This window comes from Podarcis erhardii (genome assembly GCF_964252035.2).
Source record: "Podarcis erhardii genome assembly, chromosome: 4".
Classification (NCBI taxonomy): Eukaryota; Metazoa; Chordata; class Lepidosauria; order Squamata; family Lacertidae; genus Podarcis; species Podarcis erhardii.
In genome coordinates this window covers 22,839,153-22,863,818 of record NC_138508.1, presented here as the reverse complement: position 1 = coordinate 22,863,818, position 24,666 = coordinate 22,839,153, and the positions used below count along the sequence as shown (strand labels likewise).

Below are 24,666 nucleotides of genomic sequence, written 5' to 3'. Positions count from 1 at the left end.
CATGTGATCCGGTGTCCACAGCGAAAGAGAAAGGAGCACTCTGTGGACCCAGTATAAATAACCTCTGATCCCACCCCTTAATTGGCAACATTAAATTTTCCTTAGTAACAACAGCCACCAATCCAATCAATTCCCTTGCCACAGCCTGGCTGGCAACTAGGAATGTTTATGCCGGCCCCAACCGCAACACGTGCTCTCTTTTTAAGGAGAACACGCTTTGTTGTTTAGTCATTTAGTCATCTCCATCATAAAACATCATAAAGCATCCATATATAAAATTTTAAAATATATGCCAAAAAACCCAGCCATGTAAAACATATACAGTGGACCCTTCGGATACGGACCTAATTCGTTCCAAGGATCTGTACGTACCCCAAAAAGTCTGCATCTAGAACTGCCACTTCTGTGCAAAAAACTCAGCCACCCTTGCAGTTACTTCCAGGTTTATGTCAGAGAGATAGAATCTGATATTTTCAGTGGGTTGTGATGTTAGACTACCCAAAAAAGGGGGAAGTACATGTTAGTGTAGCTGGTTGTACAATGGACAGTAGACAATGTCCAGCACATTCAAAGAACATCCACAATGTCTGTCATTTCTGGGGATGTTTAAATATCTGCCCTTGACAAAAGCTGAAGGGGAAATGTTCAGTCAAGCTATCATAAAGGCCCTGCATTGCACTGGAATTATTAATTTTGAGATATAAGTGACCCTGTTATCTGTTGTATTTAAACCATAGAACTTGGGGGAGCAAATTTTATTTACAGCTGACTTGATGTTTTGTTTTTAATGGCCCTTAATCTGGTTTGAATATTGTGATAAATATATTGCTCACTTGAATTAAACAAGTGTTCCAAGTCAATACCAATAGATCTGATTTTGCTATGTAAGTGTTGGAACCATCTGGATTTATAAGAGTCCTTAAGTAAGTCGGAGAGGAGACTCGAAGGTTGGCAACGAAAATGGCAAAGCAACCAGTGTTTTATAGTGCTGGCCCACACCCAATACTCCATACTTATAACAATATATATTATTTCCCTGCTCAATCGGTTTCCTGTCTCCTTCTTCCCCCAGGCAGCATTTTGGGGCCACTCTACACACTAAATTATGCCCATTGGGCTATTTTATGTGGTGCCCCCCAACCCAGATTTCCCCCTCTTAAATATTTTGGTACTTCTGCAAAACGTGGGGTTTTCTAGGGTGGCCAGTTATTCCTCACCAGAGAGAGAGAGAGAAAGTGAGAGAGAAATTGCATGTGCTAATTTACATGGATGGAAGCAAATTTAGAAATATGGACTGATCCCATGTTTTTCCACCACCTAGTGGTGCAACAATAATACTGCTAGCACATTTTCAAAGCTAAGCAGGGCCCAGTATGGTTTCAAATTGGATGGGAGACCACATGTTGAGATTCTTGCATTGCAGAGGGTCCTTTGCAACCTTACAATTCTATGATTCCCTTAAATAAGGACAAATGTATGTTTGTCAGAAGCGGCTCGCTTAATGCAGTAGAACTGTGTTAGCTTCCGAAAAGGTGGGTTGCTGAGAGAGGGAGAGGGGGAATTGCATGGTGTGCTGGATTAGCTCCTGTCTGTGTTTGCACCATGCAAACCTCCCTGTTGCCTTGCCCCTCTCCTTACGCCTCCCAGTAAGTAACAACGACCCACCTTCTGAGAAGCTAGTATAGCAGCTCCATGCTCTCTGGTGAGCTGCTTCTGTCTCCATCTGAATCAAAAAACTGAAATCAAAACTACTCGCTCTCCATCTATGAAAAGTGGACAGTCTTTCTAGCCAGCATGCTAGAAATCTTACATTAAAGTTGTGGTTTTTTTAATGCCGCTTTCTGACCATAAGCCCCCCCACCCCCACCCCAACAGCGCTGGAGTGAATGGATATGCTTTTGAGCTTTCGTTTCTATTCTCAGCAAATAATCGTCGAAGTGACGCTTCTCGCCATCTGCCATCCCTTCCCCTTTCTTCCTCTGGCAACCCTAATTAAAGCATCACATTAGCCAAAGGTGTTCTAGGGGCTGTGGGGGCTTTGATGGAATATGTGAGGTTGTCAGCACAACTTCCATGAGCTGCTGGGAAGAGGTTGAAAAAGGAAAGCGTAGGCTGGGTTGAAAAGGGAAAGGGCTGAGGATCTGGAAAGATTGCCTTTCATTGTTTTTAAAGGTGTCATCCTCTTTCAAAGCACTGCTCAGCATTCTTTCTCTTCTTGAAAGGAGCATTGCTGCCATGCTGTCTGAGTCGCATTTTGTTACAATCCTCTGTTCTCTCCCCTTTCCTTTGCTTCTGGTAAGTCAAACTAGGAGGAGTCAGAATCCTGTTACATATCAGACAGGTGCTGTTTTTATTGTCTTTTTGGTGCATGTTGACGACCTTCAAGAAGACTTCAAAGTGGAGATTTATAGCCTAATTGGCATTCAATTTTATTTTATTTTAAATATCATTTTATATACCTGACTGTTTTTATATATGTAATTGTTTTCATTTTTTTCGTTTTAATTGTTTTATATCTGTGATTGTTTGACTATTATTTTTTAAATTCCTCCCCACAAAATTTTTTATATCACACTTACAGCAACACAACACACCAACAACACCGTTCTTGTGGCTCAAATAATGGTCCTATATTATAGTCCAAAAAGTCATTCTATATATTACCACGGGATTTTGATGGATTATGCTTCGCTGCATATGGTCCAATAATAATAGAATCATAGAACTGTAGCGTTGGAAGGGTCCACAAGGATCATCTAGTTCATGGGTAGGCAAACTTAGGCGCAGGGGCCGGATCCGGCCCAATCACCTTCTAAATCCAGCTTGCAGATGGTCTGGGAATCAGCATGTTTTTACATGAGTAGAATGTGTCCTTTTATTTAAAATGCATCTCTGGGTTCTTTGTGGGGCATAGAAATTCGTTCACATTTTTTTCCAAAATATAGTCCAGTCCACCACATGGTCTGAGGGAGAGTGGACCGGCCCCCTGCTGAAAATGTTTGCTGACCCCTGATCTAGTCCAACCCCCTGCGATGCAGGAATTTTTCACACAACGTGGGGCTTGAACCCATGAACCGGAGATTAAGAGTCTCATGCTCTACTGACTGAGCTATCCCAGGTTTAACTTTTATTAAACATTAAATATGTTTTGTATATAGGGTTGTGTCCTACTCAGAGTAGACTCATTGAAATGAACGAGCCTAAGCTATTCATGTCAATTAACTGCAATAGCTCTACTCTGAGTATGACTAGCATTGAAAACCCTTGGTTTTTATTGTATGCTGAAAATGCTTTGAGATGCTTAACAGGAAGTGATTCGTAAATGTAATATTGCTGCTGCAGCTGCTGCTGCTACTAATTATTATTATTATTGGATTTCTTGTGAACCTGCAGCCTTAGTGCTACCAGCACCATGCTCTACCCAGCTGAGCTAAGCTTATGTAATGCTTTGGACTGTGTTCAACAGCAATAATAATATGATTAGCAATAACAGTATTTATGTATGCAATGCTTTGGAGTGCTCAGACAACTCCACATCTATTGCCTCAGTAATCATTAAACAATCCTGCAAGGTAGGTCAGTCCGTCCCCCCCCCCATATTGCAGGTTGGGGTGGGGAGAATGAAGCTGAGTGGGAGCAGTTTGCTTAAAGCTTCCTAGTAGATTGATGGTCAAGGTGAGATGGGAGCTGGTGGGTTTGCGGTACACAGCTTTTTCCCTTAGCCACAGCGGCACTTTAGTCCTCCTAATTAACTAACATTATTAATCTATAAATAGTCAAGTAATACCTGCAGCCATTAGCATCGCTGCCTCCTGTGAAATGCGTTATTTGATTCTCATGTCCTAGTGGTTTGCTGAACCTCAAACCATTTGCACATGTGCTTTTGTAAGAAGATGCCCACGGCTGTTGGGAAATGCACAGTGTGGGGGAACGGAGATGCCACACAAATATATTCAAGATGGTTTTGGGTGTTAAGAGAATCAGTGACTATTACCATTATCTATCCACAGGGTGTTGTGCAGTTCTGGATTAAACCCTGTGGAGGCCCCTAGGCAGTCAAAATCTCCGGGTTTGGGGGGGGGGGGCTCACAAATTATCTCCTAATACATTTTTGCCATTTCCTTTCAAGATCAAATCAATATTATTTTGATCTGTTGTCGTGGGGCTCCTAAAAGCTCTGGGACCCATAGGCTGAAGGGGCTGAAGTGATGTGAAAGTTCTCTGTGGTGGTGTGACAAGCCCATTCATGCCACTTGAACATCAAGATTACCGGATGTGACATGGCCTACTCTGCCGGTAACCTGCCACTGGTGTTATATAAGTGCTTGAAATTGGGTACCTCGGTGCCTTTGACCCCTGCCCACCAGCCATGCTTGCTAGGGCTTATGGGAGATATAGTTGAGCAACATATGGAAGGCCAAAGTTCCCCCACTCCTGGTCTAAGTTGTTAGAATATAGTTCCGTTCCACCTTAAAAGGGTACAGGCAGGACTGTTGGGTGTCACATGCCTGTTTACTTCCAGCACAGATCTGCTGGGAACTTCCATTTGTATATAGGTTTTGTGTTACTGCTGTTTTGCTGGAGACGAAGGGAAGCAGCCATGTTTTCCTTTGTTCCTGAACTATGCTGAATAAAATGCTGTACATTATGCTTACACATTTCTCTGTCTGCTTCTTCTGCTGTGAGGAGATTTACACACTCTGCTGACAGAGCGTGCACGGGTCTCTAAACGTATCGGAGGCTCGTGTTGCTATTTGATGCTGTTTCAAGGGAGACCAGCTGCCGGCCCGTGGCTGGAGCCAGCTGGGGGCCTGCCTGATGCCTGCCTGATGCCCCCATCTCCTCGGCATTATCCCAACACAAGCATCCTGTTTCCCATAGTGGCCAACCAGATGTTTCTCTGGAACACACAAGATTCTTCCATGGCTGCTGTCCTGCAGGATAGCAGTCATGGGAGAGGCTTGTGGGTTTGCCACAAACTGGTATTCAGAGGTACTCTGAATTGCAGAGAGTCATCATTTCATTTCATTTGCTTTTGTGATTCATTCATTTGCAGGTTCATAAAACGCTCCACAACAAAAAGTTAACAAAGCAATGTACAGAGGTGTCTCATAGAATTGGAAGGGCCCACAAGGGTCATCTAGTTAAACCCCCTGCAATGCAGGAATCTTTTGCCGGATGTGAAGTTCGAACCCATGACCCCGAGATTAAGAGTCTCATTCTCCGACTTCTTCACTATACAGCTTCCAGAGAATGCTGAAGACGCACCTTTTCACATTGATGTTTGACCCCTGAGGTGTGTGTTTTCAAGACCCACACTATTCATGCGATTGTCTTTAACTGTTCTTCATTCTGAATGACATATTGTTGTAACCCATCCTGGTGAACAGGGGTAACCAATGTAATAATGATGATATAAAACAAATTATTCAATGCAAATTTTTGCAAACTCAGCAGACTCACGACTAACAGCCATAGATAGACTTACCGTATATAAATTTGTCCAGTCCCCTTTTAAAGCCATTTAATCTAGTGGCCACCAGCTCATCTTGTGACAGCCAGTGCCATAAATTAATTACATGTGTTGCCTCCTTTTGCCTGCCTTGAATCTCCTGCCAATAACTTTATTTTATTTATTCAGAACATTTGTCGGCCACTCAGTTGACAAAGCCCCTTGGGCAGTTCACAGCAAGTTCAAACGGTATACAACTAAAATATTAAAATATGGAAAGAAAACATTAATTAAAATGGGAAGGACATTTCTCTGAATAACCCCACAGGTCTGAATGTTATGAGGGAAGGAGAGAGAAAAAATATAGTTGTATATTAGCCTTCTCTACTCCGCACATGAGTGTACAAACCTCCACGACGCCTGCCATGATTAGTTGCTTTTCCCACCAAATTAGGAAGACCCAAATTTTCTGACCTTTCCTTATGGAATATGTTATGTACTGAAGTTCTCACCTTGAGCCATCAGGGGGATACTGTAGATAGTTTTCACTGAGGTCCACATATGCAAATAAGGGATTGAAAGTGATGTTACTGTTGCGTTCTAGTGGAGCTCTATATAAGCAGGCTGAACCCTTCAGTTCTGTTCTGTTCTGACCTGTGAATAAACAAGAGCTGTTTGAAGAATCGCTGTGTCGTCTGATATGTTCACCCACAACTTAACAGAATATGCCACTGCTTAGTGTTTCTGCTTTTTGTACTTGTGCATTGACTGCAAGGGAACGCAGATCCACTTATCAGTGTGGATTTGTCTACTCAGAACATGTTAGCAACACCAACACATAGAGCCCATGCCAACCAGGTAGACAATTGGTGGTTGACCCCATTTGACCCCCCCCCCCCCCCGCAATTTTTCTGGTAGCTTCAGTGTTGGCTCATAAGTCCCAACTTCAACTGACCTGAGGGCCGTTTGCAATGGTGGTCCCTCATCCGTGGACTGCTCTCTCCACTAAGGTCCACCAGGCGTCATCACAAACATCATTCACCACCAACTTTCCTCTTTCCTTTTGGTGTTTGAAGGACTATGAGTCATTGGCTTTTATTGTTTGTTGCTGCCAAAATATTTGCTCTCTTTGGTTGCCTGTTGCCTGTGGATTTCCCCCCCCCCCCACAAACTGTTATTATTATGCTATTCTTCTTCTTCTTTATTCTTTATTCATGCTTTATTCTCTTAAACATTTTTGTAACTTACTTGGGGTCCTTTTTGTGTAGCGAACTACCAATAAGTTCAACAGTTCATCATTGCCATCATAATCTACACAGATCAGCATAGAAGCGTTGAATGCTTGTGTATGTCACATGAGGGCATCTGTGAGATAGTATGGAGCAGCTACACTCACTGCTGGTATATGCCCCCCACCCCTGGAATGTTGGTCAAAGATTAATGCAGCCCAAAATAAGAGAGAAAAAGTGAGCTACCCTAATGTAGATAGATTAGGTTGGGGTTAGGGGCCAATTCACACATGTACATTCCTTATTCAATTACTGCAGCATTAAGTGATGACTTGCATCATGTCATAGATGAACAACCACACATGGCTTTTTAAATATCAATTTGACTCCCAACAAACACAGTGAAGTCAATTCCCATATCCATCTCCCATTCACCAAGGGATATCATTTGACTGGTGGCAGCTGAATGCGAGAACCTCGGCTGCATCCATTGTAAAGCCCTGTGTCTGAAGTGATGTGAAAGTTCTCTGTGGTGGTGTGACAAGCCCATTCATGCCACTTGAACATCAAGATTGCCGGATGTGACATGGCACATTAGGTAAAGGTAAAGGGACCCTTGACCATTAGGTCCAGTCACAGATGACTCTGGGGTTGTGGCGCTCATCTCGCTTTATTGAAGAAGAAGAAGAAGAAGAGTTTGGATTTGATATCCCGCCTTTCACTCCCTTTAAGGAGTCTCAAAGCGGCTAACATTCTCCTTTCCCTTCCTCCCCCACAACAAACACTCTGTGAGGTGAGTGGGGCTGAGAGACTTCAGAGAAGTGTGACTGGCCCAAGGTCACCCAGCAGCTGCAGGTGGAGGAGCGGAGACGCGAACCCGGGTCCCCAGATTACAAGACTGCCGCTCTTAACCACTACACCACACTGGCCGAGGGAGCTGGCGTACAGCTTCCGGGTCATGTGGCCAGCATGACGAAGCAGCTTCTGGCAAACCAGAGCAGCACACGGAAACACCATTTACCTTTCCGCTGGAGTGGTACCTATTTATCTACTTGCACTTTGACATGCTTTCAAACTGCTAGGTTGGCAGGAGCAGGGACCAAGCAATGGGAGCTCACCCCATCACAGGGATTTGAACCACCGACCTTCTGATGGGCAAGCCCTAGGCTCTGTGGTTTAACCCACAGTGGGAGATAATATATTTCAGAGATGCTGAATAATAATAATAATAATATTTATACATCTCGCCCATCTGGCTGGGTTTCCCCAGCCACTCTGGGCTGCTCCCAACAGAATTAAAAGCACAATAAACCATTAAACATTAAAAACTTCCCAAAACTGGGCTGCCTTCAGATGTCTTCCAAAAGTCAGATAGTTGTTTATTTTCTTGACATCTGATGGGAGGGCATTCCATAGGGTGGGCGCCACTACCGAAAAGGCCCTCTGCCTGGTTCCCTGTAACCTCACTTTTGGCAGGGAGGGAACCGCCAGAAGGCCCTCAGCGCTGGACCTCAGTGTTGAACAATGAGGGTGAAGACGCATCTGCTTTGCATGTGTAAGATGTGATCCCCAACACCTGAAATCTCTAGAGATGAAAGCTCAGGTAGCAGGCAGGAGGGCTGCTGCCAGTCAGACTAGACAATACCGGGCTAGTTGGGCAAACGGTCTGGACTTCAGTTTGAGATTTTAGATGTGAAATGGAATGTTCAGATTATGTCCCATGACATCTGAAGGCAGCCCTGTTTAGGGAAGCTTTTAATGTTTGATGTATTACTGTATTTTAATATTTGATTGGAAGCAGCCCAGAGTGGCTGGGGAAGCCCAGTCAGATGGGCAGGGAATAAATAAATTATTATTAATTATTATTATTATTATTATTATTATTATTATTACTACTACTACTACTACTACTACTACTACTACTACCATTACTCAAATTGGCACCCTTGCCTCCCACACGTATTCCCCATAATGTAGAGCCTTATTCCCCTCTCATTCCTGATGGAGATCTTCAGTCGCCCTTTCTTCCCAGGCAAGGGGCGGCGCCACCAATTTCGCTTTTCCTCTCAGGTGCGAAAACCTCTTGGGCCGGTCCTGCTCGATTGCCTCGTGCGTAAACCCCGGGCTGCTTTGGAGAGCCGCTACCAGCCAGCGCGGACAATCTTGAAACTAGAGGGACTCCCCTTTGCTTTAGGGCTGGGTCCTTTCTGGCACCCGCTCCCCTTTGCTTTGGGGCTGGGTTCTTGCTTTTTCCAAAAAATAAAAAAACCCAAAGAGGTGTGGAAATGTGGAGATCCGAGCATCAGATGGGAAGCAATACTACACTGAGATTGCCAGGGTCCTGCCGTGGCATGCTTTCCCCCGCGTCCTCGTTTAAATCTGGCGAGGGGCGAGGCGCGCCTTCCGCGTTGCGCGCACGTGACGCCGGCGGAGGCGAGAGGAGGCGGAGCGAGCGAGGAAGGCAGCGGCGGCGGCGGCGGCGGCGAGAGGAGAGGGGCGGGCGGGCAGGCGGGGGGCGGTTGGCAGATCCACGCAGGAGGAGGAGGTGGGCGGCGGACGGAGGCGTCTCCTTTAAATCCTCCCGGCTGCAAGCAAGGCAGCGCATGTGGACGCGAGCGAGGAAGGCAGGCAGGGGCAGCGAGAGCGGGATCTCGGCGCCCTCCCGAGCAATGACCCCCCGCGCGATCGCCAGCCCTGCGGGACTCCGTGGCCGCCGCGCCTCCTCGCCGGAGCTGCTCGCCATCTGATGCCCCCCTGGCCAAGCGGCAGGAGCAGACGCCACGCAGCATGTCCCGGCGCAAGATCTCGTCGGAATCCTTCAGCTCGCTCGGCTCGGACTACCTGGAGACCAGCCCGGAGGAGGAAGGCGAATGTCCCGTGGCCAGGCTGCTGTGGAACGGCAGCCGGAGCCCCCCTTCGCAGTCCGGGGCCACCACCCCCGTCGCCGCCACAGCCCCCCCGTTAGAGGCAGCGGCGGCGGCGGGGCCAGCCGCGGTCTCGGCAGCCCCCTCGGGCTCCCGGAGGGCTCCTCGCCGGAGGAGGGTCAACCTGGACTCGCTGGGCGAGAGCATCAGCCGCCTCACCGCCCCCACGGTAATTGCGCCGCGCCCGGGCCGCCATCAGGTGCAGGGGCGGTCTCGATGCATGCAGCGCAGGGAAGGGAAGGGTTGCGCAGGCAAAGGCGGCCGCAGAAAGGGAAGGGGTCGAAATCCAGCAAAACCTCCGGGCGACACCAGACGCGCGTGTCGCCGCCATCACACGCGACGCTCTGCACGCGGGTTGCGCGTTCTCTTCTGCTTGCCGGGGAGAGAGGTTTTCGCAACGCGCGGAGCGGCCCTCCGTCTCTCGCCTGCATTCGGGTCCCGCCTTACGCGTTTGCTGCGGAAAACCGCGCGCACAACCGCTGATCCGGGGTTTGAAAGCGCGGCGCCGTCTGCTCCGGAGTGTCTCCCTCTGCTCCCGGTCCCCGCCTCGGCGTAACTTTGCTGTATAGCCACCCTTCCCCTTCCCGGTCCGGTTTCTGCTCCGCGCCGTCCTGTCGCATCCTGGTAACATCCCACAGCCGGCGCCTCTCCTCCTTGCTTCACCTACATAAATCGAGTGTCGTTGTCTGGTTCCGCTATCCTGGTTCGAGATCCTCAGCCAGGATCTGGGACTCCTCTTCTGGCTTCTCTCGCTGCAGCTTGTGCTGAAAGCGTGGGAAATCCGCTGCGTTTAGCGTTTCCTAAGCCACCATAACGGAGAATCGGACTGCAAGAGGAGTTACCGTTATGCACAGAATCAGCCCATGATATTTAGGTGCCTAAGGCAGAAAATTCCGATAGCTCCCCGTCCTGTGGTGTCTTCTCTCCCCTGTTCTTAGCGTGGTTCACAGTCCATCCGAAGTTCTCCCATCAGTCCCGTTGAAAGGGATGAGTGATGCCCAGCCATGCATCTGGTACATCTAGGTTCCTTGGATAAATGCCGGTAGCTATGGAGGGGCATTGGCCAAAGCGCTCTATTGTCTTCTTGGCCTTAGGGGGAAGGACCTTAGATCAATGGTACAGCATCCATCTTGCATGCAGAGGTTTCCTAGGTACAATCCCTGGCATCTCGTGGGAGAGATTCCTACTTGAAACCCTGGTCAGTGTAGGCAATATTGAGCTAGATGGAGTGAGGGTCTGACTTGGTACATAAGGCAAGCTTCCTATCTCCCTCTGGGCTCCTGGCTGGCCACTGTGGTTCTTTTTACGTTCTCTTGTGTGCAAGCCATAAGAGCTTTCCAACGAGCGTTTGGGTCAAGTGCCTTGCCGCCTTTGTCAGTTGCCTCACCTTCCTTGCTTCTTATGGTACCTGAATCCATATGTAGTGGTTTGGATGCAAACATGTCTTATCACCCAAGCATCTGCATGCTTTAAATTGTTCCTTTTTTTTTAATCTGCAAAGTTTCACCTGGGCCTCCGCCACCAATAATGCTTTGCATCCCCCTTCTTCTGTATTTCCTTTTAACGTGTCCCAGGCTCTAGGGGATGATTCAAAAGAAGAGATTTGGAGGTAAGATATAATTCTTCTGAATTCTCCCTTACTCATCCGTCACTTGCCAAGCTCCCTGTTGATCTTCTTTACACTTCTTACACAGTCCGTATCGCAATAACTGTTGGACGCTTCCTCTGTGACACCTTTTCTGTCACTACTGTATTTCAGTTTCTGGTTATCCTTAGATATTCTCCTTGCTTCCATCATCAAATCACTGTCCCTTTATTTCCAGATCCTATGGTTTCTCCTAAACCCAACATTTCCCCGCTTTCCCAGCTCTGGGTTCCTCTGTTACTCTCTTAAAGGCTGGTGATGACTTAGGACTTAGGAAAGGGCCACGTAACTCAGCGTTAAGAGCTTTTCCTCGCATGCAGGATCTCCCAGGTTCAATCCCTGGAATCCCCAGGTGGAGCTGGGAATATCACCTGTCTGAAGACTTGGAGAGCTACTGTCAATCAGAGTAGACATTATTGAGCTGGGTGGACCATTGGTCTGACTCAGTATGCTTCCTGTGTGGGTGTTTTAGATGTATATGTAACATGCAAACACAAATACCCGAATTAAGAACCTAAGAAGGAGCCTGCTGGATCAGGCCAACTGCCCTTCTAGACCAGCATCCTGTTCTCACAGTGGCCTCCCAGATGCCTGTGGGAAAACTGGCAAGCAGGAGCTGAGCATGAGGATTTTGATGGTCCACCCCCCAGGAAAAGTCATTTTGGGCAATTTGGAGCAAAGGAAAGGAATGTGTGTGCCTGTCGCTTCTCCGATCTAAACACCCCCTTCCTCAAATGAGGCTGCTTTTGTAGCTTGAATCCCACTGGATTCCCAAAGTGTCATTTCCTTTAAAAAGAAACAGGCAGCTGTCTTTGGTTACATGGATTAATGTGTAAGGTGTAGCCAGGCTCTCAATGCACCGGCTTAGCCTCTTGCACTCCAGTGATCTGCACTGGCTGCTTGTGAAGATTCTCATCTGTGCGGAGAAGCTGCTCTTATTTCTGCCGGTGATGATTGCTTTGCTGTTTGACTTCAGCTCCTACAATTTTGGGCCCCTTTAGAGGAAAAGCCTTCGAAGTTTCCTACTGTTATTAGCTGTTGCTCCTAGTTACTTCTGTGCATGTCAGGTGGACCCATGTGCTGAGTTTCAAAGACTGCTGCTGAGAATCCAATCAGAAAACAATGAACTGACCACTTATCTTGGGTGCAGTATACCTTCTAAGGCTCCCATTGTCCTGAGCATTGAAAGGAAAAATCTGAAGGGGAAAAAAGAACCCTATCTCCTGTTTACAGTGTTTCAGGAAGGGAAGGAGCCACGTGTTTCAGCAGCACTGGAAACTGGGGCATTTCCCAGGGAGGCTGGAGATAACAAATCAATGGTTTGGAATTAGAAAACGCAACTGGTATCTGCAGGAAAATATTGGAATGCTCCTGTTCGGGTTCCAAGATATTCCATCCCGTTCTCCCCTTTTCCACACCCTCTGATCATGTTCAGTCTGCACTGGGCTGTTTTGGGGTGTCCTCCATCATAGGGTTTTTCCTCTAAAGAGCTTATGCTTTGCTGCAACCCTTACGGTTTCCCCAAGCATACTGATACTTCTCTCCTGCATGTGGATGGCGCCGTTTTGTCTTGTTAAGGACCCTTGCGGAGAACGAGTTTGCCATTTATATATAGGACTAGCAAAATCCCAATCATTATGGTGGTTGTGAAGAGAGGATATTGTACGGAGCTCCCTGTGTCCCTTGTTGCGGTTTGTGATCAGTGATAATACCTAAAGCACCATGTGTGGAGTTTGCCCCCACCGCAGCCTTGTTCCCAGTTGCAATGCTTTACTTTTCCAAACCAGAGCTCTCTTTCTTGGTCACACTAGAGTGTGACAGACTCTCGAGAAATTTCTATATGCTCTGCAGGGGTGAAAACAGCTTGTGAGAGTGATTGGAAGTGGGGAAACACTTGATGGGGGGGGGGGGGAAGGTTAAGCTCCCTATCTTCATGCTGCGTCTCTGCTCCAAATCTATACCGAAATAATAGCTAAATATAAAATGATGGAAGCAGGTTTACTTATGACACCTGTATGCCAGTGTCTGCAATAGCTCACCAGCACTCAGGTCCATAAATTGTTTTCAATGCTAGAACTCAGCCCTAGAATAGAGCCTCTCATATAAAAGATAGTTCCCAACATACTGTCACTTTCTGTCACGGGGTATGGAGTCTTGCTTGCCTTATACCAAGTCCACCTAGCCCAGTATGGTCCCCATCAGCTTGAACCTGGGACCATTTTCATTCAAAGCAAGTCATCTGCCAACTGAGCTGTATGTTTGTGTTTAGCAGGGACAGGGGTGCAGTTAGCCTCTAATTGCATCCCTTCGTTTCCCCCTTTACATGCTCTCATAGAAGTGAATCATTGCCTTTCCCTCTGATGGGGAATAATAAATCGGTGCTGTTGGGTCACTATTGTGGCGAAAGTGAAATCTGCCTTCAGTTGGGGGACACTTCGTATTCAACCTGTTAGCCCTGTTTGTTTGGCTTGATGGACATCTAGAACTTACCAGCGTCGTGTTACAGCAACTGCAATGCCTCTCTTGTTTCTCAGTGCTGTGGAGAGAAGCTAAAATTGGTGGAGAGATTATTAGGAAAGAGGTGCTTAGGATGAATGCAGTTTAGCCATGGTAGCAAACCATGGAGCACCTTCTTCCTCCACTCTGATCTGTTTTGTGGGAGCTCTTTCGTGCCATTTTACAAAGCGTGCAAAATATTAAGGGTGGAATTGACACCACCTTGAAATCAGTGAATTGAGTTCATCACTGTCATTGCTTTTTACACTTCATCAATCAGCACAACTTTGGGGTATATATTTGGCATCTTCATAAGTTGTGTCTAAAAATGCAGGTGTGCATCTCTGCTCCCTCATTCCCACTGGCACAGAGCTTTCACATTACTGGATGTAATAAAGAACAATTTTTGCTGTAAATGACAAGTGTTCGTTGAAATGCTATTGCAGTGTCCTGAAAGCACCGGCTAAATTTTACTCTTTTATCTGTGCTGAAATAGTTTGTTTTGGAGTTAATGAAATGCTGAAAGCACTCAGTTCTCAGTCTTAACCTTGGACAGGAGCCGTAGGAGATCCTTGTACTGTGTCAGAAGCCAAAGTGAACAAGTTGGTAGCTTAACCATAATTTCTGATGTCAGGCAGGAGTGCAGTAAATTAGATTATCTTTGTTCTCTCCCCTTTCTCCCTCCAATTCAGGGCATTTGCACCCAGTGTTTAGGATTGCAGCGTACAATTCTGATTTTTGATAAATAGGTTTCGACAGGCGTAGGGGAAAAAAATCAAGGCAGTTGGTCATGCAGAATTTTGATGCTAGGGAACTGGAATAATCCTGTGTAGACTGTGGTCCTGCAAAAGATGATTGCTGATTTCTCGTTATTAGGAATCAGATCTCTCCCCCCCCCCCCACAAGAAGGGGTAAACAGTTCCACCTATACTATTACAGCTAGAGTTAATGATCTATTCAGTTGTTGGAGCTGGAGATTGCAATATAAAACATGCTGCAGTTATCATTCCACTTGTAGCAGGTGGTTTGTTCGGTTCTAGTCAAATTATAGTTGGTAAATGATAGGAATCACTGGGCAATCTATTGTCTGTGTGCCACCTTCCCATTTTTTGGGGAAAAAAAGATCTCTATCTGAGCTCTTGATTTATTGGTCTGTCAATTGCTATGGTTCATCCTTGCTTTTGACATCCTTTTTATTCATCGTGACAACAGTGGATAAAGCAAACGAGCACTGGGCTGGATATAGGTGAAGAGATTTATCAGTATATTACATGGTTAACTGTAGTACAGTTTGTTTAACTAGCATTTTCTTTCATTGGTTTCCAACTCCCCCCCCCCCTTTTTTTTGAGTAAGCAGACCTAACAGTTGGTGCTATGATGTCAAAATTAACCAAAGACATCCCAGCTAGCCTGCGGTATATTTTATCTATCTAATAAGATAGTGACATAATTTTCATAACTCTCGTACGGTATGTTTCAAAGTGATCTGATGAAGTGCATTGTTGTATTCCCCTCCCCACGCCAAGATCATCCAGAGCTGGCACTGCTTCAGATTTTAGCAGTTATATTTTCACATTTTGATGCATCATTAAGCCTCCCATAATGAGATAGCTTAAAAGGTAGGTCCAGATATTCAGACCATAAAAGAATATTTATTTGTCACTGTTAATCTGAGGAAACAAACACACATTAAGGGGAATTCTCCTTCTGACTATTCTGGGCTGTCCATCCCCCATCCCCTGCCACTTGGAGGATTATACATTTGTAAGTTAATTTTTCAGATCATGGCTGAGCCAACAGACTACTTGTTGCTTTGGTTTTCAAGTTACTTTAGTAATTATCACTGCAGATCTCTGCTGCTGAAAAGGTGCTTTGCATACATCCCTGCCTCCACTTCTTCACAGTACATTCAATAACAATATTTAATATTTAACGTTTTTATATTGTCATAAGGTTCGTCAGTATTATTATGCCCCATATTAAAAAGGGGATGGGGGAGCCAGAGAGTATGTGGCTTGTCTAAGACAAGCGTGTTTATTGCAGAGCACAGATATGAGCTGGGGGATTCTCGATTTTTTGCTCAGCCTCTTAGATGCTACACCACATCACCTCTCAGTTGGGCACAATAGAGTTTACTGGGTCTATAGCCCAGTGGTAGAGCACCTGTTTTGCGTGCAGAAAGTCCCAGATTCAATCCCTGAAAGGACCGGGAGAGACTCTCGAAGCAGAACCCTGAAGAGCTACTGTCAGTCTGTGTTGGCAATATTGAGCTAGATCAGGGTTTCCCAAACTTGTGCCTCCAGCTGTTTTAGGACTGCAACTCCCATCATCCCTAGCTAGTAGGACCAGTGGCCAGGGATGATGGGAATTGTAGTCCAAAAACAGTTGGGAGACCCAAGTTTGAGAAATTACGAGCTAGGTGGACCAATGGACTGGCTCCATGTAAAAAAACAACATCCTGTGCACCGAAATACACTGCAGGTTTCCCATAAGAACAGCAGAATTTATATAGTGCTTCTGGGTGTTCAAACTGTTTTACAAAATTATTGCATGCCTTTATCACAACTCTGCAAGATCTGCTGGGGCGTTGCAGGGCTTTGCAACTGTGACATAGTGAACTGAGCAGAACGGCAGGCGAGAGGCAGGGGTTGTGCCAAATTTTGGGCTTGCACAGGGCACCACTTAAATTTGAAAGGCCAAAGTCTGCCCTTTGCTGGCATTTCTATTCCAATTTTGCAGATTGGGGGAGGGGAGTCTGGTTTAGGCTGATAGTGAATTAGCAAAGGCTGCCTATGATGGTTCATATGCAAAGCAATATGGTTTGGAAGATTGGAGGCAGGGCTGCTTCTCGTCCCAGAGTTTCCACAGACCCAACTCATTTCTTCTTTTTTAGCTCAGGTGATGTTTTATCACAGGCATAGGCAAACTTGGCCCTCCAGATGTTTTGGGACTACAATTCCCATCACCCCTGACCACTGGTCCTGTTTGCTAGGGATCATAGGAGTTGTAGTCCCAAAATATCTGGAGGGCTGGGTTTGCCTATGCCTGTTTTATCATCATGTCTGAACTAGCAATCGCCTCTCTCTTAAACCAGAAGTATAAACCAGAATCAAACCCTGGTTTGCGATCCTTGCTCATGATTAAATTGCAGATTACGATACTTCACTGACATTATAGTATCATCATTTACAAACTATGTGTTATGTGTTGTTATCCTGGAGTTTAGATCTGAATCTCAAGTGCAAAATATTTCATTCTGATCAGATGGCTGCATTGCACAATGGCAGTTCCATTTGTTTGAGTCTTCTTTCCCAGAATAGTAACCATACATGCCAGAATATTGGAACATTCAAGAAATTATTTCTTAAATCTTAATAATCGTGATTGCTAGATGGATAACCTAGATTTGGAGTAAGTCGTGCTTTTGCACATTATGAGTCTGTGACCCACCAAATCAAGCACAGCCCACCTAGTGTGCACTATGGCCTGCCAGATATGTGACAATCACTTCATTTTTTTTTAGTTGTAGACAGGCAGCAAAACTAGGGCGCTTGTCAAACCCTTGGTGGTTGTCATAAATGACTGGTGGTTTTACATTCGGATTGATGGATTATGAATTGTGTATGCCTGGGACAACTTTTTTCACCTTCTATCACACTACATAGGATCAGGAGCTTAAAGAAGCTCCCGATATACATTTAACAATGCTTGGGTTATATTGCTTTTATTCAGGGCTTAAATTTAGAGATAACTAGAGTGTATGCAGGATAAATTTAGAAAGGAACTGAAGGTTATCCGGCCCAGCCTTTTTATTCTAAGGCAGGATCTGTCAAACACAATTCTTTGTGGGCTGATTTCACACATAATACACATGCCCATCATTTTATGACTATAGAATCAAGTGGGTGACTTGAAACTGGAGATCAAACACCCCAGATAGAACTTCCACATCATCTCAAACGCAAATATTTTCAAAGGAGTTGACTCATGCATTTAGCTGTGATGCAAAAGATGAAAAATCAAGTGATGTACAAGCTATACGCGAATTGGTTCCAAGCGAATGATCGCTATTCTCTTCAGTAATGAGAGAGTCTTTGGAATAATTGAATTTTGGAACCGGGAGAGATTCCTCCAAAGTCATCTAGTCCAACTCCCGCTCGGTGCAGACTTAACGCAGGATGCAACTACAGCATCTCTGAAAAGTAGGCATCCAGCTCCAGTCTGAACCCTCCACGGATGGAGATTCCACCAGCAGAAGCTGCTGTATGAGAGCTAATGGGGCACTGCCCCAGCAACAGCAATCTACCCTCAGCCATCCCCCATCTGCCTGCCTTACTTACAGCTCATCTCGGAGGCAACGTTGCCTATCAGCTTCCTCCTCCTTAGTATTGCGGGAGTTTGGATGACATGACCTTTGCGGTCCCTTCCATTTCTACAGTTCTGTGATTCCAGGACTCTTATGCTCAGCGCTGTGGTGTTCCTGGCTTCCAGCTGCAGTGGATCAGACAAGAGTTTGATTCGTCGTCCCCCCTCTCTATTTTCATTCTTTCAGTCTCACTAACGGTCCATTTTCACGATGGGGAGAGATTGCCAATGACCCATCTGTATTCTTGCTCGGGGACGCGGGTGGCGCTTTGGGTTAAACCACAGAGCCTAGGAGTTGCCGATCAGAAGGTCGGTGGTTCGAATCCCTGCAATGGGGTGAGCTCCCGTTGCTCGGTCCCTGCTCCTGCCAACCTAGCAGTTCAAAAGCACGTCAAAGTGCAAGCAGATAAATAGGTACTGCTCCGGCGGGAAGGTAAACGGCATTTCTGTGTGCTGCTCTGGTTCGTCAGAAGTGGCTTAGTCATGCTGGCCACATGACCAGAAGCTCTCTCGGCCAATAAAGCGAGATGAGCGCTGCAACCCCAGAGTCGGCCATGACTGGACCTAATGGTCAGGGGTACCTTTACCTTTACCTTTTTATTCTTGCTCCACTGCAGCTGAAAACCACCATACCACTCATCCCCCGGTTTTGAATCCCGTTGTTGTAAACAGTTGGACCTCAACCATTGCAATTTGAGATTCCTGCACTGCATTGAAGGGGGGTTGGGCTAGATGACCCTCAGGGTCCTTTCCATCTTTTCCATTTTGTGATTTTATGATTCTATGGCTCCACCTGTCATTGGCCCTGGCTCTTCCTCCAATGAGTTCTCTGCCTTCTGCTCTGCCAGTCCCATTGGGCACCAGCTCCTCATCTCTTAAGGCAGTCTGTGTCACTGTTGAATGGCTTAGGAAGTTTCCCCTGATGTTTAGCTGAAAGCTGCTACCTTGCAATTTCTTTGCAATGTTGTCTTAGCACAGGGGGGAGCTCTCCCATGCTGTGCTTCCACTTGGTAATTGGCAGGTACAAAATGGATGGAAGAAAGCAGGAGGTGTTGGAAAAAGGAAGTTGAAGAAAGAAAGAAAAATAAGTGAGTTTTCTGTAGCATATGGGAGAGCCATAGCTTTTGTAGAATATTATACAGAACACAGAAAAGTTCTGTAAACTATTCCTCTGAGTGATGCAGGTTGCTGTCAGCACTTGCGGAAAGTTAGAAATTATGTGGTTAGGCAAAAATAAAATAAAATCTGCAAAGACGTCTGCATAACTGGCAGTGAAAAATGGACTCCAATGTAGCCATGTGACTACAAAATGAGTGAAAAACCAGTCTGTGGGTGCAAGAGGCAACAGATTTATAAAACTTAAAACATCCAACGTGAAAATGCTTTGAGCAAATTTTCTGCAAAGAGACTGGGGTAATCTAGTCAGATGAGTGGGGTACAAATAATAAAATTGTTGTTGTAATAATTAAGCATAAATCAGAGACAGAAAACATAGCTGGATAGATGGCATAAAATTATAACTCACTTATTAACTAACAGCACAATCTTAGTCATGTCTACTCTGAAGTAAGTCATACTGAATTCATTGGGGATTACTCAGAGGAAAGTAGAGTTAGGATTGCAGCCTAAATAACCAAATAAACATAATTACAGTATCTTTATTTGTTTGAAGCTGTAATGCTATATATGCTTATCTGGAAACAAGTCCCACTCAACTCAGTGGGACTTAATTTGGAGCAGGTTTGCATTGTATGTTTAGAATTTTAGCGTATTTTTCAGCCCCAGGTTGGAGCATAGCTTTTAAAAATAAAATAATTTTTTTCCACTGTGATTTTGTTTGCTTTATGATGGAGTTGTTAATTTGTTGTTTATTTGGACCTGTTTATATGATTTTGCAATGTTTGTATATTGCTGTTTCTCTCTGTTTATTTTTATTGCTCTCCCCACTTGCTCTGCAGTTGAAAATATTTAATGAAGAATGTGCTGTAAATACTGCAAATCATAATAAAGATAATAACAAGCCCCAACATCCCCAACCACACTGGCATAAGTGATGCAAATCATGCTAATTTGCGCATATTTTCTTGGTTAGTATCGTATATTTTATTTCTGGCAGTTATAGGGACAATGAGCTGGTAAAGGGCTATTTCCAACTATATTTGTCTAGGCAGTGAGCAGCACATGATCTGAATCACAAAGCATTTATCTTCTTTTGACTTCCATTCAACTATCTGGAAATCACTCCCCCAAAATATCTGTGGCACTGGAGTTGATTTGCACTGTGGGGCCCAGTAGGCTTGGGATGTGGGTAGTGCTGTGGTTTAAACCACTGAGCCTCTTGGGCTTGCCCATCAGACTGTTGGCGGTTTGAATCCCTGTAACGGAGTGAGCTCCCGTTGCTCTGTCCCAGCTTCTGCCAACCTAGCAGTTTGAAATAATAATAATAATAATTTTATCATTTATAACCCGCCCATCTGGCTGGGTTTCCCCAGCCACTCTGGGCGGCTTCCAACAAATAATAATAATAATAATAATAATAATAATAATAATAATAATAATAATAATAATTATTTATTATTTGTACCCCACCCATCTGGCTGGGTTTCCCCAGCCACTCTGGGCGGCTTCCATAAAAACCAGAAATACACTAAAATATCACAGATTAAAAACTTCCCTGAACAGGGCTGCCTTAAGATGTCTTCTGAATGTCAGGTAGTTATTTATCGCTTTGACATCTGATGGGAGGGCGTTCCACAGGGTGGGTGCCACTACCGAGAAGGCCCTCTGCCTGGTTCCCTGTAGCTTTGCTTCTCGTAATGAGGGAACCGCCAGAAGGCCCTCGGCGCTGGACCTCAGCGTCCGGCAGAACGATGGGGGTGGAGACGCTCCTTCAGGTATACTGGGCCGAGGCCGTTTAGGGCTTTAAAGGTCAACACCAGCACTTTGAATTGTGCTCGGAAACGTACTGGGAGCCAATGTAGGTCTTTCAAGACCGGTGTTATGTGGTCTCGGCGGCCGCCCCCTGTCACCAATCTAGCTGCCGCATTCTGGATTAGTTGTAGTTTCCGAATCACCTTCAAAGGTAGCCCCACGTAGAGCGCATTGCAGTAGTCCAAGCGGGAGATAACTAGAGCATGCACCACTCTGGCGAGACAGTCCGCGGGCAGGTAGGGTCTCAGCCTGCGTACCAGGTGGAGTTGGTAGACAGCTGCCCTGGATACAGAATTGACCTGCGCCTCCATGGACAGCTGTGAGTCCAAAATGACTCCCAGGCTGCGCACCTGGTCCTTCAGGGGCACAGTTACCCTATTCAGGACCAGGGAGTCCTCCACACCAGCCCGCCCCCTGTCCCCCCAAAACAGTACTTCTGTCTTGTCAGGATTCAACCTCAATCCATTAGCCGCCATCCATCCTCCAACCACCTCCAGGCACTCACACAGGACCTTCACCGCCTTCACTGGTTCTGATTTGAAAGAGAGGTAAAGCTGGGTATCATCTGCATATTGATGGACACCCAGTCCAAACCCCCTGATGATCTCTCCCAGCGGCTTCATATTGATGTTAAAAAGCATGGGGGAGAGGACGGAACCCTGAGGCACCCCACAAGTGAGGGCCCAGGGGTCTGAACACTCATCCCCCCCCACCACTTTCTGAACACGGCCCAGGAGGAAGGAGCGAAACCACTGTATAACAGTGCCCCCAGCTCCCAGCCCCTCTAGACGGTCCAGAAGGATGTTATGGTCGATTGTATCAAAGGCCGCTGAGAGATCCAGCAGAACTAGGAAACAACTCTCACCTTTGTCCCTAGCTCGCCGGAGATCATCAACCAGTGCGACCAAGGCAGTTTCAGTCCCATGATGAGGCCTGAATCCCGATTGGAAGGGATCCAAATGGTCCGCATCCTCCAGGCATGCCTGGAGTTGTTCAGCAACCACGCGCTCAATCACCTTGCCCAAGAATGGAAGATTTGAGACTGGGCGACAGTTGGCCATACTGGCCGGGTCTAAAGATGGTTTTTTAAGAAGCGGTTTAATGACCGCCTCTTTCAGCGGATCTGGGAATGTTCCCTCACAGAGGGAAGCATTCACCGCCCCGCAGAGCCCATCGCCCAGCCCTTCCCGGCTTGCTTTTATTAGCCAGGATGGGCAAGGATCCAGGAGACAGGTGGTTGGTTTTACGCGTCCAAGCAGCTTGTCCACATCCTCGGGGGTAATGGATTGAAATTGATTCCATGCAACTTGACCAGACAGAGCTCTAGCACTCTCCCGCCCCAGCCCTGCTCCCACAGTGGTGTCTAGCTCCTTCCGAATATGAGTGATTTTATCTGCAAAAAACTTTGCAAAATCGTTGCAGGAGATCTTGGGGTCTTTACAAAGCCCCGGTGGTAAAGGTGGTTCTGTTAAATTACGAACCACCTGAAAAAGTCTCCTGCTAGTATTTTCTGCAGATGCAATAGAGGCGGTGAAGAAAGTCTTCTTCGCCGTCGCTATCGCCACTTGGTAGGCTCGACGTTGAGCTCTAACCTGTGTCCGGTCAGATTCGGAGTGAGTTTTTTGCCACCGACGCTCTAGCCGTCTCAGCGATTGTTTCATCGCCCTCAGCTCCGAAGAAAACCACGGAGCTGTCCGGGCTCCATGCAATCGGAGAGGGCGCTTCGGAGCCAGACAGTCGATAGCCCTGGTTAACTCCGCATTCCAGCGGGCCACCAGGGAATCAGCTGAAAGGCCATCAACATGGGATAAAGCATCCCCTACCACTCTCTGGAAACCATTTGGATCCATTAAGTGGCGGGGGCGGACCATCCGAATTGGTCCCACCTCCCTGCAGAGGGGAAGGGTCGCGGAGAAGTCCAGTTACACCAGGAAGTGATCTGACCATGGCACTTCTTTTGTTTCACTTTTACTTAGTGTCAGATCACCCACGTCACTAGAGGTGAACACCAGATCTAAGGCATGTCCATGACTATGAGTTGGGCCAAACTTATTCAGGGACAGCCCCATGGAGGCCATGCTTTCCACGAAGTCCCGAGCAGCCCCTTGTAAGGTCGTGTCGGCATGGATGTTAAAATCTCCTAGGACAACCAAACTAGGTGTCTCCAGGAGAAAATCCGCCACGACCTGAAGCAGCTCAGACGGAATCCTTGGTGCAGTGGGGAGGTCTGTACACCAAAAGGAATCCTGTACTGCCCCTATTGCCCAACTTCCAGAACATGCACTCAGAAAACTGGATCTTCCCAGTAGGACGCCTGGTGCAAAGTAGTGACTTCCTAAAAATCACTGCAACCCCCCCTCCCCGCCCACATGACCTGGGTTGCTGTGCATATGAGAAACCTGGTGGGCAAGCAGCGGCAAGGACAGGCCCATCTGCTTCCTCCAACCAGGTCTCTGTCACACATGCCAGGTCAAATCCTCCATCCACAATCAGGTCGTGGGTGGCAGTGGTTTTATTCATCATTGACCTGGCATTACACAGCAACACCTTCAGGTCATGTAGGTTTCCCCTGTTGATTCCAGTATCCATCCGGTCAAGGCCAGACCCGGAGGCAGGGATAGTCTTCAAACAACGACTAAACCTGCCTCCTTGGTAATGACATGGTCTGGTCTTAGCGTAACTCCGCCTCCTGCCCATGATCACCGAGATCGGGTGTCCCAGTGCTTCCCCCCCTGTGGAACTTGTCCCAGCCATCGTGTTGGCTGGGGCCCCACTCCCAGGCAGCCCTGATCTAGCCCCTTCAAAACAAAACACAAACTATACAGAACCAATAAAACAACAACAACAACAACAAAAAGGAACAGAACAATTGTATTAAAATTAATCCCCAAATATCCATCCCACCCACCCCCGACAATGGAAAAAAAGAAATAAAGAAATAAAAATTTAAATTGCCACCGACTGCTTGAGGACATTTTAAAGCATATTAACGACCTGGAGCAGGGAAGCAATGGCAGAACACTTCCCACCCTTCCCCAAGAGTTTGTTCCAAAAGTTTGTTCCTGGGCCACACCCCCTGGGCCAGTTGGAAAAGGCCCTGGAAGGGAGCAGGCCCTGCAGTCCTCACCCAGTAGTCTGCTAAACATTAAAAGCTTCCCTAAAGAGGGCTGCCTTCAGATGTCTTCTAAAAGTCTGGTAGTTGTTCTTCTCTTTGACATCTGGTGGGAGGGTGTTCCACGGGGCTGGTGCCACTACCAAGAAGGCCCTCTGCCTGGTTCCCTGTAATTTGGCTTCTCACAGTGAGGGAACCGCCAAAAGGCCCTTGGCACTAGACCTCAGTGTCCGGGCAGAACGATGGGGGTGGAGACCCTCCTTCAGTTATGAAAGCATGCCGGTGCAAGTAGATAAATAGGTACCGCTGAGGCGGGAAGGTAGACGGTGTTTCCGTCTGCTCTGGTTTCCATCATGGTGTTCCGTTGCGCCAGAAGCGGTTTAGTCATGCTGGCCACGTGACCCGGAAAGCTGTCTGTGGAGAAACGTCGGCTCCCTCGGCCTGAATGAGATGAGCACCGCAACCCCATAGTTGCCTTTGACTGGACTTAACTGTCCAGGGGTCCTTTACCT

The 24,666-nt window shown here is 46.6% G+C and overlaps 1 protein-coding gene across 1 annotated transcript in view; it reads left to right on the top strand.

Annotated features, from left to right (window-relative positions):
* Positions 1-8,948: 8,948 nt before the first annotated feature.
* GUCY1A2 (guanylate cyclase 1 soluble subunit alpha 2) overlaps positions 8,949-24,666 on the top strand; it is a 161,821-nt gene continuing 146,103 nt past the window's right edge. Inside the window, exon 1 of the mRNA XM_081860349.1 lies at positions 8,949-9,774. Coding sequence (XP_081716475.1) covers positions 9,469-9,774 — 306 coding nt within the window. The 5' untranslated portion in view covers positions 8,949-9,468. The remainder of the gene's footprint in view (positions 9,775-24,666) is intronic.